The sequence below is a fragment of the Mobula birostris genome, chromosome 17 (assembly GCF_030028105.1).
Source record: "Mobula birostris isolate sMobBir1 chromosome 17, sMobBir1.hap1, whole genome shotgun sequence".
Classification (NCBI taxonomy): Eukaryota; Metazoa; Chordata; class Chondrichthyes; order Myliobatiformes; family Myliobatidae; genus Mobula; species Mobula birostris.
The window spans coordinates 56,776,845-56,796,214 of record NC_092386.1 but is presented as its reverse complement, the minus strand read 5'-3'; the positions used below and the strand labels follow the sequence as shown (position 1 = coordinate 56,796,214).

At 39.7% G+C, this 19,370-nt stretch overlaps 1 protein-coding gene across 4 annotated transcripts in view; it reads left to right on the top strand.

The window, feature by feature from the left end:
• The window catches only part of LOC140211696 (zinc finger protein GLIS3-like), a 496,720-nt gene that overhangs the window by 407,051 nt on the left and 70,299 nt on the right, over nucleotides 1-19,370 (top strand). For 3 of the 4 annotated variants that reach the window (XM_072281766.1, XM_072281767.1, XM_072281769.1), the window contains exon 8: nucleotides 1,613-1,778. In XM_072281766.1, the coding sequence (XP_072137867.1) occupies nucleotides 1,613-1,778 (166 nt within the window). Of the gene's footprint in view, nucleotides 1-1,612; nucleotides 1,779-10,703; nucleotides 10,836-19,370 lie in introns of those variants that run through there. The other variant, XM_072281770.1, reaches the window with a different exon arrangement.

The following is a 19,370-nucleotide window of genomic DNA, read 5'->3' as shown; positions in this document are numbered from 1 at the left end:
TTGAGAGTTGCTGCAAGGTCTCTTAAAGATGGACTTTCCGTTCTAATATGGCCACTGGTGAATATTTAGGCTGGTACTTCGAATACCAGTAAAAGTCTTTTTTGCTAATTAAGACTGAATATTAAATTTGGGTGTGATGATTAAATTATCAGATTAGCAACCTAACGGTCTTGTCTAACAGTTCAGAGAACATGAGTTCGTATCTCAAGTGTAGTTATTCCACAGAATGGCATTAACTGGAAAATACAGATTCATTGTCATTCCTACAATCAGACCTCAACAGAATAAATTAACAGATCTGTATGAGTTAATCATTCACAGCAGTCCCACACATCTGAGAGTATTACCAGTTTGACTCTTTGCTGTGGTCCACAAGTTAGTCTGGAAAGTGGAGTCAATCAACAGGTATGGCAGGTTAGACCAGTTTGGAACCAGAGAGAGGAATGCTGCTCCTTCCGCTTTGAAAAAACTTTCCTTCAACCCAGTGAAATTGACTTTTAGAAGCAACCTGCAATAAGTTGCTCTTTCGGGTGACCAAGCGGAAATCTCTACACCTGCATTCTGTAATTCAAGTAAAATGCAACAGATTTGAAATGAAATACAACAAAATACTTCATCTTATATTGGTATCATAATGTCATGCCTTTATATTCTAATACAAATCTGTTTAGTAATCTACACTAAAGTGCAGATATATTTAAATAATTGAAATCTACATTTCCTTCCACCACAATCTTGGTTAATATTCAATTCAATTCAAGTTAATCAGCTGTCTACACACAGTGTGATCCATCCCACACTGGTATCCAAATACGATATGTTCTGTGAACATATTGTTTATTAGAGCTAACAGAGGTTAGCGTCCACATGTCCCATACGTATTATAGAAAAGGGTTAACAATGTAATTCACTCAAATATTGTATTCTCCATACAATTATGTATTCTTACAATACACTTCAACTGAACTCTTTTTCAAATAGGTGCTACGTTTGTGAATCTTATAGTTAATTCCTTGTGAAAAAGAGCAAGCCTATTTTGAACCCTAATCATGTAGATATTTCACAGAAACTCAGAATTTCGTAAAATACAGATTTGTGAACTGAGAGCTTCCTTACTTTCTTAGGATAATTGGATATTTACAGATATTACTCGTTCTGCTGAGTTCGTCTAGGAGTTTGCTCTTTGCACTACCTTTCATCTGATTAGTAGAAACCAAGGACATAAGTGGTTTGTTAAAATAATTTACATTTTATTTACTAACAGTTTTACTTTCAAATCTGGCATGTTTCTGAAGAAACCATTGTTATATCTATTTGTGAACATTGGATTTGCTCATTTGTCATACCAAGAAAACTTCCCCTTTGAGGAGAAGCATTATTTTGTCTAATGGTAACCGCTTTGACATTAAAATCTTAGTGGTGATGTTCACCAATCTGCAGTGATTCAAGAACAGCTCAAGGGTACAGGAAGGGGTCCGACAGTGAAGGGATGTATTCAAATATAGATGTTAGCAGTGACGCTCACATGCTCTTACAAGACCGAAAAAAATCTTTCTGCACTAAGCAATGTTGTACTTCAATGTGTACAATGTTGAATGTCTCTTGTCTTCAGGCATGTTTCCCAGTGCCCATTCTAGCCGATGTGGAACAGCAACAGCCATCATTCCTTCTTCTCATCCTCCCAGCCATCCGTCCCCTGTACACAATATGCAAGGAAGCCCCCACAATCCTCAGACACAGCTACCTTCCCTCCCAGTGGTAGAAGAGAGCAATGAGAGGTAAGTGACAACCTTTTGATTGACTATTGATTGATTGATTGATTGACAAGATTAAATACACATTGGTGTTATTTCTATTTCATCAGTGTACAGTTTGCATCTCACATCAGTATTCTATTGTTATATCAGCTTTTGTATACTGTTTTTGTATTTCATTAAGTGAAAAAGTAATGCTTGATAACTCACCAATCTAAGTGCTGTTACATTATTTAAGGTGAGTATGTGGATGCCCAAGTGTACTAGAAAGGATGGATGAGCTCCCAGCAAGCCATGGCCATCCATCCCTGGATAACAGACTGTCATCAAGTTTTTCTTCCTGAAAAATTATATCAATGACAAATGCATTCTTCATTTGAGCATCGTGAGGAGCAGTTTTGCTTTGGCAGCTATTGTGCACACCAGACATGGTGGTCCCAGGACTAACTCGAATTGGTTTGGTTTGATAGGTTCAAAAACTGGCAAGAGCTATTCAGATGATCATCCATATATGAGGAATTGAATAGTCTAGGATACCGAGATTGTTAGTTTATCATCTCATTGATATTTGTCCTTCAACAACCCCAAATAGTAAACAAAGATACAAGGCTGATATAACATCAGAATAACAACTTCCTTCATGACCATTCTTCCAACAGAAATGAAAGGAAATCAAGAATAAACATTAAAAGCGAGTATATTTTCAGTAGTAATAGGTTAACTTACTTGGCATTCTTGTTCCAACCAAATTAAAGTCACACTTTTCCATCAGAACTAAATGGTACAGAAAAAAAAAATGATACTGTATTACACAGTCATGTGTCTACTAGTGACTCATTGCTGTTAACATAGATGCTTACCAAACAATTAACTCAGTTTTAACAACTATCAATTTTTAAACATCATATAAAAATAACCTAATAATTTAGACTTAGAAAACAGTACAGTTTCCCTGAGTAGCTATCTTTTCCTTTGCTCCATATCCCATTGATTTTATGTATTTAAGGAAAGCTGTAAATTTTGATTGATTTGCCTGAGGAGTGACTTCATAGCTTTGGAGGGATAAAGTGGAATTTTATTAACTTACCTTCTTTAAGATTTAGGAGTTTAGTACTATGATGGAGCTTCACAAGATGAATGCTAAAAGTTCATTTCCTTGGCTGTACAAGCTACAACTAGAGAGCATGGTCTCAGAATAAGGAGATTATACATTTATGACTCAGGTCACAATGAATTAGCTCATTCAAGAGATTGTGGATCTTTGGAATTCTCTTGACTGGAAGTCTGCGTGAGTTCATTTGCTATATAGTCAAAGCTACATATAAAGACTGGGGTTACCAGTTAATACAAATTCAATGATATCTAAGAAATCAAGGAGTGGATAGGAAAGGAAAGATGAAGACAGAGATGGTTCTATTAAAAAGCTAAGGAGGCTCAAAGGACCATCTGTGGCGTAATATGTAACTGTAGTGTAATCTGTAGATAATGCCAACTGTCACCACTCAGTGCTTGAACAGGGTATGAGCTTTTGAATGACTAATGGGATACCAGTCAAGTAAACTGCTTGCTCCTGGAAGAAATTAGGCTTTCCAAGGAGCTTCACTTACCCTGACAAAAAGGGAATGGCTGAACGGCTCTGAGGTATCAAGAGATCATTACAGGAGACACAGGAGCCACAGCCTCTGACTCCCTCTGGTATTCAGCTAATCCTGGAGAGTTTCTTGTCAATGATGGACCTCAGGAGGTTGTTTGTATAGATCTTTGTGATGGCTATGCCACTGGATGCCAAGGGTAGAGGATTAGAATCACTCTTGTTGGAGATGATTTTGCATTGTAAATCATACCTGCCAAATATCAATCCCTCCCTGTATAATCCCTTGGTCTTGCTGCTTGCAGACAGAGATTGATTCACTTGCTAAGGAGTTGTGAATGGCAATCACCAAAAGGCATCTCCACATTTGACTTTATGATGTAAAGAAGGTGAGTGAGGGAGCAGCTGAAGATGGCCGAGCCAAGGACACTGCCCTGAAGAACTCCTGCAGGAGTGTCCTGGAGCTGGGATGATTAATTTCCAACAACACCAACCATCTTCCAGTGAGATATGAGTCAACCACTGAAGTGTTCTCTGCTTGATATCCATGAGTTCAGTTTCACCAGAAAACCACAAGGCTACACTTGTTCAAACACTGTCTTGGTGTCAAGGGCAATCATTCCATCACACCTCTGGGACAGAGTTACAAAGAGTCCTGTATTACCTACTGAAAAGATGTAATTAAGATTGAATGAATGCAGAGAATACTTACGAAGATGTTGCCTGGAATTGAGGACCTGAGTTATAGGGAAACATTGAATAGGTTCGGACTTTAATCCCTAGAATGTAGAAGATTGAGGGGAGATTTGATAGAGGTATACAAAATTATAAAGATGAGGAATGCGGTAATCATAGAGGATTCCATTGTGAGGGAAACAAACAGAAGGTTCTGTCAGCCTGATAGAGATACCCACATGGTGTGTTGCCTCCCAGGTGCCAGAGTACGGGATGTCTTGGATCGGGTGCAGAGTATTCTGAAGGGAGAGAGGATAAACAGCCTGAAGTCTTGGTACACGTTGGTACCAATGACACAGGTAGAAAAATGGAGGAGGTCCTAAAGAGAGAATTCAGGGAGTTAGGTAGGAGACTGAAAAGCAGGACCTCCAGGGTAGTAATCTCAGGATTGCCGCCTGTTCCATGTGCCAACGAATACAAGAATAGCATGATCAGGCATATTAATGCATGGCTGAGAGACTGGTGTAGGAGACAGGGCTTCAGATTCCTGGATCACTGGGGCCTCTTCAGTGGGAGGTACAACCTGTACAAAAAGGATGGGTTACATCTGAACCCAAAGGGGTTCAATATCCGAGTGGGCAGGTTTGATAGAGCTGTTAGGGAGGGTTTAAACTAATTTGGCAGGGGGATGGGAATCGGAGTGATAGGGCTGAGGAAGGAGAAAACAGAAATAAATCAAAGACAGCATGCAGCAGAGATGATAGAAAGGACAGGCAGGTGATGAGGCATAATCACAGCCAGTGGGATGAGTTACAGGGCAATAGAGGCATAGTGCAGTTAAAATAGAAAGCAACAAATACTGGCTGAAAGTGTTGTATTTGAATGTACGCAGCATGAGGAATGAAATGGACAATCTTGAAATTCAGCTACAGATTGGCAAGTATGACGTTGTGGTAATCTCTGAAACTTGGCTAAGGGATGGCTGCAATTGGGAGCTGAATGTCCAAGGATATACGGTGTAGAGGAAAGATAGGTTAGTAGGCAGAGGGGATGGTGTGCCCCTGTGTACAAGAAATAATATTAAATCATTAGAAAGGGATAACATAGGATTAGAAGATGTAGAGTGTCTATGAGTTGAGTTAAGAAATGGCAAGCGTAAAAGGGCCATAATGGCAGTAGTATACAGGTCCCCAAACAGCAGCCAGGATGTTGATTACAAATTACAGCAGGAGATAGAAAAGGCATATCAGAAGGGCAATATCATGATAATCATTGGAGATTTTAACATGAAGATGGATTGGGAAAACTAGGCCAGTACTGGACCTCAAGAGAGAGAATTTGTAGAATGTTAAAGGGATGCCCACTAGGGGATCGGCTGTGCTGGATTGGGTGTTGTGCAATGATCTGGAGGTGATAAGAGAGCTTGAGGTTAAGGACCCCTTGGGGAACAGTGATCAAAATATGATCGAGTTCACTTTGAAAGTTGAGAAGGAGAAACTAAATTCCAATGCGTTGGTATTTCAGTGAAATAAACGAAATTATGACGGCATGAGAGGGGAACTGGCCTAAGTTGATTGGAAAGGGATACTAGCAGGAAGGACAGCAGAGCAGCAACGGCTGGAATTTCTGTGAAAAATGAGGGAAGTACAAGACAGATATATTTCAGATAAGAAGAAATTTTCGAATGGAAGGAGGACACTACCGTGGCTGACAAGTGAAGTCAAAGCCAAAGTAAAAGCAGAGGGCATACAACGAAGCCAAAGCTAGTGACAAGACAGAAGATTAGGAAGCTTTTAAAAACTCACAGAAGGAAACTAAGAAGGGCACTAGGAAGAAAAAGATGAATTTGAAAGGAAGCTGGTGACTAATATCAAAGAAGATACTAAAAGCTTTTTTAAGTATATAAAGGATAAAAGAGAGTTAAGGGTAGATATAAGACCAATAGAAAATGAGGCTGGAGATATTGTATTGAGAGACGCAGAGATAGCAGATGAACTGAATGCGTATTTTGCTTCAGTCTTCACAGTGGAAGACATCTGCAGTATACCGGACATTCAAGAGTGTCAGGGAAGTGAAGTATATGCAGTGAAAATTACAACTGAGAAGGTGCTGAGGAAGCTTAATGGTCTGAGGGTGGATAAATCTCCTGGACCTGATGGAATGCACCCTCATGTTCTGAAGGAAATAGCTGGAGAGATTGTGGAGGCATTAACAATGATTTTTCAAGAGTCGATAGCTTCTGGCATTGTACCGGATGACTGGAAAATTGCAAATGTTACTCCGCTATTTAAGAAGGGTGGGAGGCAGCAGAAAGGAAACTATAGACCTGTTAGCCTGACATCAGTGGTTGGGAAGTTGTTGGAATCGATTGTTAGGGATGACATTACAGAGTACCTGGAGGCACATGACAAGGTAGGCCAAAGCCAGCATGGTTTCCTGAAAGGAAAATCCTGCCTGATTAATCTACTGCAATTTTTTGAGGGAATTACAAACGGGGTAGACAAAGAAAATGCAGTAGATATGGTGTACTTGGATTTTCAGGAGGCCTTTGACAAGGTGTCACACATGAGGCTGCTTAGCAAGATAAGAGCCCATGGAATTACAGGGAAGTTAGTAGAATGAGTGAAGCATTGGCTGATCGGCAGAAAGCAGAGAGTGGGAATAAATGGATCCTATTCTGGCTGGCTGCCAGTTACCAGTGGAGTTCCACAGGGGTCAGTGTTGGGAGCACTGCTTTTTACGACGTACGTCAATAACTTGGACTATGGGATTAATGGACCTGTGGCTAAGTTTGCCAATGATACAATGATAGGTGGAGGAGCAGGTAGAGTTGAGGAAACAGAGACCCTGCAGAGAGACTTAGATAATTTAGGGGGATGAGCAAAGAAGTGGAAAATGAAATACAATGTTGGAAAGTGTATGGTCATGCACTTTGGTGGAAGAAATACACGGGCAGACTATTATTTAGATGGGGAGAGAATTCAAAATGCAGAGATGCAAAGGGACTTAGGAGTCCTTGTGCAGGATACTCTAAAGGTTAACCTCCAAGTTGAGTCTGTGATGATGAAGGCGAATGCAATGTTGGCATTCATTTCTAGAGGTATAGAATATAAGAGCAGGGATGTGATGTTGAGGCTCTATAAGGCACTCGTGAGACCACACTTGGAATATTGTGTGCAGTTTTGGGTTCCTTATTTTGGAAGGGATGTGCTGACATTGGAGAGGGTTCAGAGAAGATTCACGAGAATGATTACAGGATTGAAAGGGTTACCGAATGAGGAATGTCTAGCAGCTTTTGGGCTGTATTCCCTGGAGTTCAGGAGAATGAGGGGGGATGTCATAGAAACATTCTGAATGTTAAACGGCCTGAACAGATTAGATATGGCAAAGTTATCTCCCATGGTAGGGGAGCCTAGGACAAGAGGGCACAACTTCAGGATTGAAGGACATCCATTCAGAACAGAGATGCGAAGAAATTACTTTAGTCAGAGGGTGGTAAATCTGTGCAATTTGATGCCATGAGTGACTGTGTAGGCCAAAACATTAAGTGTATTTAAGACAGAAATAGATAGTTTCTTGATTAGCCAGGGCATCAAAGGGTATGGGGAGAAAAATGGGGAGTGGGGATGACTGGAAGAATGGGATCAACCCATGATTGAATGGTGGAGCAGACCTGATGGGCCAAATGGCCCACTTCTTCTCCTATATCTTATGGTCTTATGGTATAGACAGGGTAAATGAAAGCAGGCGTTTTCCACTGAAGTTGGGTAAAACTACAACTAGAAGTCATGTGTTAAGGGTGAAAGGTGAAATGTTTAAGGGGAACATGAAGGGAAACACTTTCATTCAGAAGATGCTGAGAGTGTGGAACAAACTGCCAGCGCAAGTGGTGGATGTGAGTTTGATTTCAATGTTTAAGAGAAATTTGGATAGGTACAGGGATGGGAGAGGTATAGAGGGCTACGGTCCAGGTGCAGGTCGATGGGACTAGGCAAACTAATGGTTCAGCATGGACTAGATGGGCTAAAGGGCTTACTTCTGTGCTGTAGTGTTCTATGACTTCGGTGATTCTGCTGAAACCTATGAATGGCAGAGCAGAATCAATGGGCCAAATAGACTAATCCTGCTCCTATGTTTTATGGTCATTACGTTGGAGAGATGCTCATCTTAATACAACTGAATGCAGAAGCTAGAAGAAAATTATGTGAGGATGATTTAGAATTTTGACCATCAATTATATCCCATTCAAAATTATCTCCACATAATTTTCTCCAGCCTTAAATATTTTCTCTAATTCAAGAGATTTTTGAGCAATGGAGAAATGTAGTTGAGGTAGTTACTCATTACCTTCCTCGGTTTTATATTTGGGGTAAGATCCCTTTATCCCTGTTTATCCTCTGTTAAATTTAACAGATTTGTACAAGATAAGACTCAAGCCCATCAAAAGCAGTTATCCCTGCTGAACATCAATCCATTTATTAGAGCTTGCTATGCTACTTGCCAGGAGCCGTCTGAGAGGAAAATAACAGGACCGATCCAGGACTAGGCCATATGGCTGAATGAACATGCCAGAATGCAAAAGGAGTGGTGTCAAACCCTGAACATTTCTCCAGATAGAAGTAATCTGCTGGATGATATTCCTGAGTAGAAAACCATTTTCTATTCTGTGCTCCATGCAAGCAGCAAGCGCAGAGTTTGAGGACTGTTAGGGTCATAAAGTTACAACCTTCCTTTTCCATGCATTAACTTTAAAGGCCAGAACAGTGCCAACCTTCTTGACTCACCGCAGTGCAATGATAGAGGAATGGATGAATGTTTAGCATGGTTGATAATGTGCTCTGTACTGGGTGTGACTTTTCTTTCTTAAGTGTTATGGAGCTCTCTTCTGGGTAAATAAAGAGAATTGCATTACCTTCGTACTTTATTGATGGCTTTGGGTTGTTTGCTGTCATTGAAAATATGGTCAAATTTTTGTTTCCTGTATTCTGTAAGATTAGCTTTCCAAAAAATGGATGATTGTTTATAGGGGATACCAAGATCTTATCTTGTCAAAATAGACCTATATAGGGAGTCCTATAATATTGTTGTCAATGATTTACTAAACACCCTTTGGTATTTACTTATAGAATCACTGCCTTACAGTGCCAGAGTTCAACTTTGACCTTGGGCTCTGTCTGTGAGGATCTTGCATGGCTTTCCTCTGGGTGTGCAGGTTTTCACCCACATCCCAAAGATGCGTCAACTGGTAATTTATTTTGTTACCATAAAATTGCCGCTAGTGTGAAAGTGAGTGGTAGAATCTTGGGAGAGTTGATGAGAACATGGGGAGAATAAAAAAATTAGATTAGTGTATGATTAACGTAAAGTGGGTTGTTGATGTCCAGTGCAGGTTCGAGCTGCAAAACCTGTTTCCATGCTGTTTCTCTGTTACATCTATGTCTCTTGGAAGTGGGATCTTCCCTGATTCCCATCACCCTCACCACAGGAAAAGATGCTTATTGGTTCAAACTACTACCTGATTCAGTATCTAATCATTAATGAATTGATATCAAAATTATCCCAGCCATTTATCAGCAATGTTGTGAGAATGTTATATGAACTATTATCTGGACTATTAAATAGAATGAAGTAAAACAGGTACTGATAATCCAATAGGACATTTTCACCATTACTGGATTGGATGTAATAAAAATACAGCTGGCAGACAATCAAACTACATTTGCCTACACAAACCCAAGATTTAGGTTTATATAGTTGGTCTAGAGGGTCTGGTTCATATCCATTAGTCATGTTGTCATTTCTGGTGGCAGCATCAATCAAAATCAGAGGGACGCACAGGCAATTTTCTGCCAATGCTCGGTCCATCATGACTTGCTTTCTTTCTCAAAGCTCACCGAAATATGAAACCACTTCAAAGCCTCAGTAATGTTTTATCATTTCTTTCTGTCATCACAATTACAGCAAATGTTGTTTTTAATCTAGTACATCAGAGAGCAATTCATTTACCATAACTCTTAGTCTTGTTCAAATCTATTGGATCATAAGCACATTGCATTGCTCAACCTTGTATAACCTAAAGATCAAGGAAATGACACATTTCCCAAAGTCATTTTTGTGGCCACTTTTTGTTTTGAAAGCTGTAAGATACATGGTCAAAATGTTCCAGTAGTCCTAATGCATGAACCATTTATCATTGTATGTAATCCTGCAAATTTTAACAGTGCACACAGGAAAGGTATTCATGTATGACATGGGAAAACATCTTTCTTGTAAGGTCAGTTCATGTTACTATTGATGTGAGATTCAAGTCAAAAAACAATCTACTTGTTCATTGGAGTTGTTACAATTAAAACAAAAATATTCATACCTTACTAATCCAATACCAGCCAAAATGAGCTTCTAAATGGGGGGAAAAATTCAAATGAATAAGAAGTTATCAGAAAAGTTACACAAGTAGCATTAAATACAGTACCAGCTATAGCAAAAACCAGGAAATTAACAAGAAAAAAATAGTAATATCTTAGGCCAGAAATTAAATCTTGTGTGAAAACCATTGCAAAATACCTATTGAAAGTGTATTTATGTCCAATTCTATGCAAATAATTGTGTGATGAAACTTTCTCATTCATACTTAGTGGTATAACATGGTTCTGTAACAGGGAAATATTTCTGAATTCCAATAGCAACCGAAAGAAATTGGGAACCTTTGAACAGTGAGGTGTTTACTATCTTGGGCCACTGAAAATAAAGTAACTATTGCTTGGAAATCTGGTTAAAAGATTGGAATGACACAGGAGCAGATACCCTACTTCTCATATGCATATCTGGATCATCAAAATGTAAGTAGCAAATTTCCCTTCAGCGCCAGGATTGGCAATGGGAGGAAGTGACACAGGAGGTCAATATTAAAATCAATGTTCTTAGAAACCTGTATGTACAGAACATCATCACACATGTGGTCAAATTCAGTGGAGATTCTAATTAATCTAATCTTCCAACAAATCACACACTATCACGATTCCAATAAATCCTATAACACATTGCTTAACAGCACTCTAAATATGGTTTTAAAATGAATAGCACCAGCTCAAAAAGAAAGAACGCTATTACCTTCTTTGTCTTCTACCATTATCTTCTCTGCATAGCCAGTCAGTCTGATGCATTGCAACTCAATCCCTTGCATAACACCCAAACTTGCGGTAGAGCAATGGAGGATGCCAGTCAAACCTGATGTTCAATTCGAGCATTGCAAAACTCAGGAAAACCCTGAGTGCTACTATATGAGACTTCATTTGAACTTCTTGTTTTCCATTTGATTTTCACTGACAGAGCCACAATGTTGTTTTAATTTTGTAAAAAGAAAATCATTTTAACCCCATGAAGCCTACACTGATGCCATCAATTACTCTGGAAAACACTCAACCAATGTAACTGCCAGTGACTGAACTTCCTGAGGCTCTCTACTGAAGGGGAATACACGAATCTCTCTCCATTTGTGTCAATACATTTGCGAACTCTCAAATGAAGAATTGTGCTCCCAACAAGAACATGTAACAGGTATTGTTGCTGCCTAGATTGACTCCAAAGCCTGTGAGGTCACAATTGCAGATATTAATATCAACAGGCAACAGTGCTTGATTTCTGACCAGACCTTCGTCAGCGGACTGTGCAAATCTCTGCCACCACAACGTTTTTGAGTGTCGTAGCCTTTGCATAATATTATTTGGAGTATCGCTCTTTGAAGAGGGACAAGATATGTCACCTGGACAGAATCCTTTCTCCGTGTCTCTTTTAGACATCTTTGCAAAAGATGCTTTACCTTTGAATCCTCTGTTGCTGTCCCTGGACTTGCTAGAGGCTCACTGAGTCCACAATCGCATGATCTCAACTACTGTATGTGCAAAGGTCACTCACTGTGGCTCACTACAAAGACCAGAGCTCCCACTCCCAAACAAACTGGTGAGTAATTGATGAGTTCTGCAAATAGCACAGGTGCAGGGCTGGTCCCTATTATTTAGACTGATTTTCTGTGTGGTAATTCTGTTTACAAGAATCAATTTCACAGGATAGGTCTCAATTATGCATCACATAAGCATTACAATCTCTTCTGTGCACTCTAGGTGTTTCATTTCTGTAAGAGTGATGGGGTCAAAATGGTGTGATTGATAACTTCAATATATGCGAAATGAATACTGAGACACCTATTGTTTTTCACTATTGATTTCATGCCACAATTCAATCCCACAATGCTTTTGTGCAATGTAATTGAATTAAGGAGTTCTACTAATATGGATTAGATTTTGCAGTCAGAACCAAACAGTTCCTTTTCTCTGCTGAATTTAATAAAAATATATAAACTTATCTCTGTTAATTCTTACTGCAGAACTTAGAAACTACACAGAGGATTTTCCACGTTTCTGAAACTTCTAACAATTTGTCAAAACTAGAAGAAACATATCACTTAGTAATGACTCAAAAATGTGAAAAATCTCAAACACTTTACAATAACTTAAAACACTTTTAAATACTTCAAAGGAAGTCCAAGTGAATTAAATAATTTATTTTTAAACCTTGCAAAGTGATTGATAGTGAAACTATCTATAAGTATACAGAATTTTTAAATAAATAAACTTATACTTGAGACTGTCACAGCCATTCCCTTCCTTTTAACTCAAGGGCAAATGCCCTGGGCTGCACCTAGGACCTAGTTCTCCCATGAACACAAAGGGTAGGTGGACAATATCAAGTGTTGATTTTGGGAGTTCAACCTGCTACCAAGCAGCAATTTGTTACTAAATTCTGGCAATTTCTACTTTCACAATTTCACTGGCATTCATTAGCTTGTAAACCTCAAGCCAGATTACTGTTGATACAGAAGTGGTATCAGTCTCATCAACATCACACAGGTCAATGATCATTTGTCAGGCAGTTATGGTACATTCAAATTATCTCTGAATTTGGTTTACTTGAAGGTAAAAGCTGGTTGTGGTGATGCCTTTTTCTGTCAGGGCTAAGGGTATCCATATGCCAGCACTGAACAAGTTCTGCTGCAGAGAGGCCTATAAGGCTAACAGGACTGTTATCAGAGAACAACATTCATATTTTCAAGCAGTTCTTCAAATACTTTGACAAATCATCCACACTTGACTGCAGAGTCTTTCCTGCTAAGAACATTATCGTTTGCTGTAAGTATGAAGAACTTTGTAAGGAGTCCAGTCTCTGCAGGAACCAGAAGCCAGATCAGACAGCACAGAAACATTAAACAGGTCTTGCTATATAGCAACCATAAATTAAGGTACTTTGATTAATTCAGCTTGATTTAAAGGAAATTCAGCTCAAAATTATTCTTTTAAAGACAACAAACAACAAGAAAATAATTTAATCATCTTCACTTCCTTAACTAAGATCTGGGTGCATGTTTAGCTCCCTTTTCCACATAGTCAGCAAAAAATACTTATAGGCAAAACTGAAATACAATGCAACCATTTTTTTTCACCCAAGCCATGCCTCATATCGATAATGTTGTTTTATTCTGTGACATTTTCCCTTGGTGCTTAGGTGTAGTGTGTAACTGGTAGCTCATAACTAACAAGTGATTCTAGCTGAGTAACATTGAAGATTACATGAGAGTCAGAAAGTCCTCCTCGTGCTGATTGCTGTGTCTGCTCTCCAGCTGATTCAGTTATTTCCTGGTGCACCTGTTGTTACCTGCTGCAGAAGTTGTAAATTGCATTGACCTGAAAGACAGTAGCTTCTTTGCTGTTGCATGCTACATCTGTGAGGGAATAGTTTGTTGTTGTGGTAAAATATGTGAATTTCAGCTTCTAGGTTCTTTCATCTTGACCTAGCAACATACTGAAAGCAGTTAACAGAGTCCCTTGTAATCATAATTCTTGACCTTTAACATTTCTGCTGCTCATTAGAGTTAATTCCAAGGTGTTTAAGACAATAATACTGCAGGCTATGGTGGAAGTGCCACATGCTATCCAGAACAATTTTATCCATAACTAATGGCATACTTTTTAGTGAGTGTGGGTGAAAAGTTAACAAGGTTAAAGAGGTATTTACACACTTGGCTCAGTTACTTGGTAGGTATCTATCTTAGAAGATCACCTGATTTTGACATCTTCTTCATTGTCTAGAACCAGATTTACAAAGGATTAGTAGACTGCATCTATCCTGTCAATTATTCTCCGTAGATTTATTGACGTGTGTTTCTAAGAGGAATGATCATGTGCATAAAAATGGTCAGCTATCTTTTCCTTTGAACACTCTTTCAAAGTGAAGGAGTGATTCATTCTCAATTCATCCAATCTAGTGTACAGGACTAGGTGTTCATGATTTAATCTCATCTGCATTGAAGAAACTATCCACAGAACAGGGAACTGCTTTATGGAGGACTTCAATCAAGGCATGCTAGCACTTCTACTTTTTTAGAAGTTGCGTGAATTCAACATGTCACCAAAAACTTTAACAAACTTCTATGGGTACAGTGGAGAGTATCCTAACTGGTTGCTTCACAGTTTGGTATGGAAACACCAATGCCCAGGAATGGAAAAGACTACAGAAAGTACTTGATACAGCCTAGGCCATTACAGCCAAAACCCTCCCCGCCATTGAGAACATTTATATGGTATACTGCCACCAGAAAGCCTCATCCATCATCAAACACCCCCACCATCCAGGCTATCTTCTCACCACTACCATCAGGTAGGAGGTACATAAGCCTTAGGTCCACACCACCAGGTTCAGGAATAGTTATTAACCTATAACCATCAGGCACTTGAACTGACATGGATATCTACACTAATCACATCTCTGAATTGATTCAACAACCTACCGACTCACATTCAAGGACTCTTTACAACTCATGTTCTCAGTATTAATTTCTTTTTATTTGCAGTTTTTCCATTGTAAAAGAATGCTCCAGTTAGTAATCTTCTTCCCATGAATTATTCATTGAGCATGCACTGACATTGGTGACAATAGTCATTAATAATACCCTGGTTGGTAGCATACGAAGCGTCTACTGGACAGCTTTCAATCTACATTTCAGTTTCTGCCTTAATCAGAATTTACTGGTACACTACAAACCTGCAAATCTTCTTCTGATCATTAGTCATTTGTCAGTCTTTGTCCTTTTATGTACAGTCTTTTAATTAATTTTATTGCATTTATTTTTCCTGTAAATGCCTGCAAAAAAGAATCTCAGGGTAGCATATGATGACGTATATGTACTTTGATAATAAATTTACTTTGAACATATACTATAAAGCTGAGGGGTCAGTTACAACGTTAATCCACCCCTTTCATCAGCACGGCTGAGCTCCACTTCTGAGTTTAGCACTGAGTCCAGTGCCAGTATCTAACGTTTTCCGAATTGTGTGTTGAGCTGTACAGTTAGAAATCAGGATTATACTATCCTGCAAAATGTTGTTAGTTGGCAGTTCTTTCCAGAAACACCAGCTGAAGGGACCGTGACCAATGTCAATGTATCTGCTTCCAATGCAACTGGAATTCTTTCAATGCAGTTTCCAATTCATCTGGCAGTTCTAAAGCTGTGCAAGATTGAAGGTCAAAGGGCAACTCAAACAATTCACTATTCACCATGATTCTCAGTTGATTGAATCCACACAATTTGCAGACATTAAGAGACAATTTTCCAGCAGTTGAAAGACGTGGAAACAAACTATAACCAAAAAAAAAGCAAAAAGAAATTGCATTTACTGTATATGGTGACGTCTTTACATTGAAGAATTCGGTTTTAAGTGCATATTGATAGTTAGTGTTAACACCCGCAGATTTGCAGTTTACCAGTAGAAAATTCTGATTAAGGCAGAAACTGAAATGTAGATTGAAAGCTGTCCAGAAGACGTTTCTTATACTACCAACCAGGGTATTATTAATGACTATTGTCACCAATGTCAGTACATGCTCAATGAATAATTCATGGCAAGAAGACTTCTAACTAAAGCATTCTTTTGCGATGGAAATCACTTTTAATTATTTCACAGATACAAAAGCAGATGTATAATGCTTCAATTGTTGACTGAACTTTTTAAGTTTTATCCCTTGAGGAAAACATCCTGCCCATGATTTGCTCTGCCATCAGCTATTAGCAATGTAGAAAGACAGCTCACCTTACAAACCAGCTGACCCAGACATTGGAATCAAAGAAAAACAGGAGCAGCAGTAGACCATTCAGCCCTTGGGGCCTGCTTCAGTACTCACTATGATCATATCTTATCTTTTATCTCAAGCTGCATTTCTGCTCCCTCCCTATATACATTGTTGCCGTTTGTTCCTAAAAGATTACCTCCTTCTTAAATACATTCAATAATTTGGCCTACAGTACCTTTTTGATAAAGAACTCCACAAGTTTAGAATCAGAATCAGGTTTGATATCAACGGCATATGTCATGAAACTTGCTAACCTCGCAGCAGCAGTTCATCGTGATGCACAACAATAGAAAAACCTGTGAATGACATTTCTATATAAATAGTCAAATTAAATAGCAAGTGAAAAAACTGAAATACAAATTGTAGTGAGGTAGTGTTGATGGGTTCAATGCCCATTCAGAAATCGGATGACAGAGGAGAAGAAGATGGTCCTGATTCATTGAGTGCGTGCCTTCAAGCTTCTGTACCTCCTTCCTGACGGTAGCAATGAGAAGAGGGCATGTCCTGGGTGATGGGGGTCCTTAATGATGGATGCCAACTTTTTGAGGCATTCCTCCTTGAAAATGTCCTGGATACTGCAGAGGCTAGTGCCCATGATGGAGCTAGCAACTATCTGCGGATTATTTCAATCCTGTGCAGAAGACCCTCCCCCCGTACCAGGTGGTGATGCAGCCAGTTAGAATACTCTCCACGCTAGATCTGTAGAAATTTGCGAGTGTTCTAGGTGACATACCAAATCTCCTCAAACTCCTAATGAAATCTAGCCGCTGTCATGTCTTCTTTGTAGCTATGTCGATATGTTGGGTCCAGGTTAGATCCTCAGAGATATTGACACCCAGGAACTTGAAATTGCTCATTCTTTCGACTTCTGATCCCTCTATGAGGACTGCTGTGTGTTCCATCATCTTACCCTTGCTGAAGTCCACAATCAGTTCTTTGGTCGTACTGATGTTGAGTGCAAGGTTGTTGCTGCAGCACCACTAAACCAGCTGATATATCTTGCTCCTGTACACCCTCTCTTCACCATCTGAAATTCTGCCAACAATGGTTGTATCGTCAACAAACTTATAGATGACATTTGAGCTGTGCCTAGCCATACAGTCATGGGTATAGAGAGAGTAGAGCAGTGGGCTAAGATGTCAGTGAGGTGGAAATGTTATTTCCAATCTGCACAGTCTTCCAGTTAGGAAATTGAGGATCCAGTGGCAGAGGGAGGTACAGAGGCCCAGGTTCTGGAGCTTTCCGATAAGAACTATAGGAATGATTGTGTTAAACACTGAGCTTTAGTCAATAAACAGCATCCTGACATAAGAACTGTAGGAATGATTGCAACACACACAATTGCTGGTGGAACGCAGCAGGCCAGGCAGCATCCATAGGAAGAAGCACAGTCGATGTTTAAGGCCAAGACCCTTCGTCAAGACTAACTAGCATTTTGTGTGTGTTGCTTGAATTTCCAGCATCTGCAGATTTCCTCGTGTTTGCATAGGAATGATTGTGTTAAATGCTTTGCTGTAGTCAATAAACAGCATCTTGACATAGGTATTTGTATTGTCCAGGTGATCCAGGGCTGCATGAAAAGCCAATGAGATCACATGATCCGCCATCGACCTATTGTGGCGATAAGCAAATTGATGTGGGTCCAGGAGAGGGATTGATTCTAGCTAGAACCAAACTCTCAAAACATCTCATCACTATACCCTCTGAATGAAGAAATTTCTCCTCATCTTATTTCTAAATATCTAACTCCCTGTCCTGGAATTGTAATGCCTGGTTCAAAAACCTCAGGCAGGAAAGTACCATCCCTGCACCTAGTTTTTCAAGTATACTCAGAAGTTTACATGCTTCAGTGAGAACTTCTTTTGTTCTTTTGAACGCCCGTGAATACAAACCTATTAAATCCAACCTGCCCTCCTACATCAGCTCTGTCATCCTAAGAATCAGTCTAGTGAACTTTCACTGAACTCCCTCTCTCCAAGGCCCCATATATTGTAGTAACACATCCTTGCTCCTGTGCTCCTGTAGTAAGATGTCCTTTGAACAGTGTAATCACTCAGTCTTTGTTTGGATGAGAAAGCATATTTGAGCAGCAACTACAATGTGCTAAACTGCAAGCCGTATTGCACATAATTTTGCAATAAAGGCCAATATATCATTTGTCCTCTGAACTGCTTGCTGCACCTGTTTGCTTTCTGTAACTGGTGTACAAGGACAAAGAGATTGCCAACATGTAATTTTGTTTTGCACACACACTAACCTCTTACATGGGACTTCATTCAAAACTTTTGGAAAATCCAAATACATAGCATCCACAGGTTCTCCCCTTTTATTTCTACTAGTTATGTTCTCAAAAACAATCAATAGGTTTTTTGATCACAATTTCCCTTTCATAAATTTGTTCTGTCTTTGTGGAATCATATTAATATTTTCTAAATGACACATCTTTTAAAAGTAACGCATACAAAACACTAAAGGAACTCAGCAGGTCAGGCAGCATCTATGGACATGAATGAACATTGGACGTTTCGGCCCAGGACTGGAATGGAAGGGGGTAGGTGGCAGAATAAAAAGGGGGAGGGAAGCAGGGTAGCTAGAAGGTGATAGGTGAAGCCAGGTGGGTGAGAAAGATAAGGGACTGGAGAGAAAGGAATCTGGTAGGAGAAGAGAGTGGACCATAGGTGAAAGGAAGGAGAAGGGGATCCAGGGAGTGGTGATAGGCAGACAAGAGGCCAGATTAAGGAATAAAAGAAGAGGGGAGGTGGAGGGAAAGTTTGTTTTACCGGAAGGAGAAATCGATAATCATGCCATCAGGCTGGAGGCTACCCAGACAGAATATTAGGTGTTGCTCCTCCACCCTGAGGGTGGTGCATCTTGGCACAAGAGGAAGCCATGGACCATCATGCCAGAACAAGAACAGGAATGGGAATTGGAATGAAAATGTTGGGTCACCAGCAAGTTCCGCCGTCAAAAGATGGAGCGGAGGTGCTCCTAATGCAGCCTCCTCTACATTGGTGAGACCCATCGTAAACTGGAGGACCGCGCTGTCAAGCACCCCTGACAAATACCAAGTCCAGCTCCTGGCCCTTATGTGTGGTTTAGTTACTAAGCCCAGCTGAACCAGTCTCTACTGGCAGGAGAAGGGGAAATGGTGGGTTACTGGCACCTAAAGA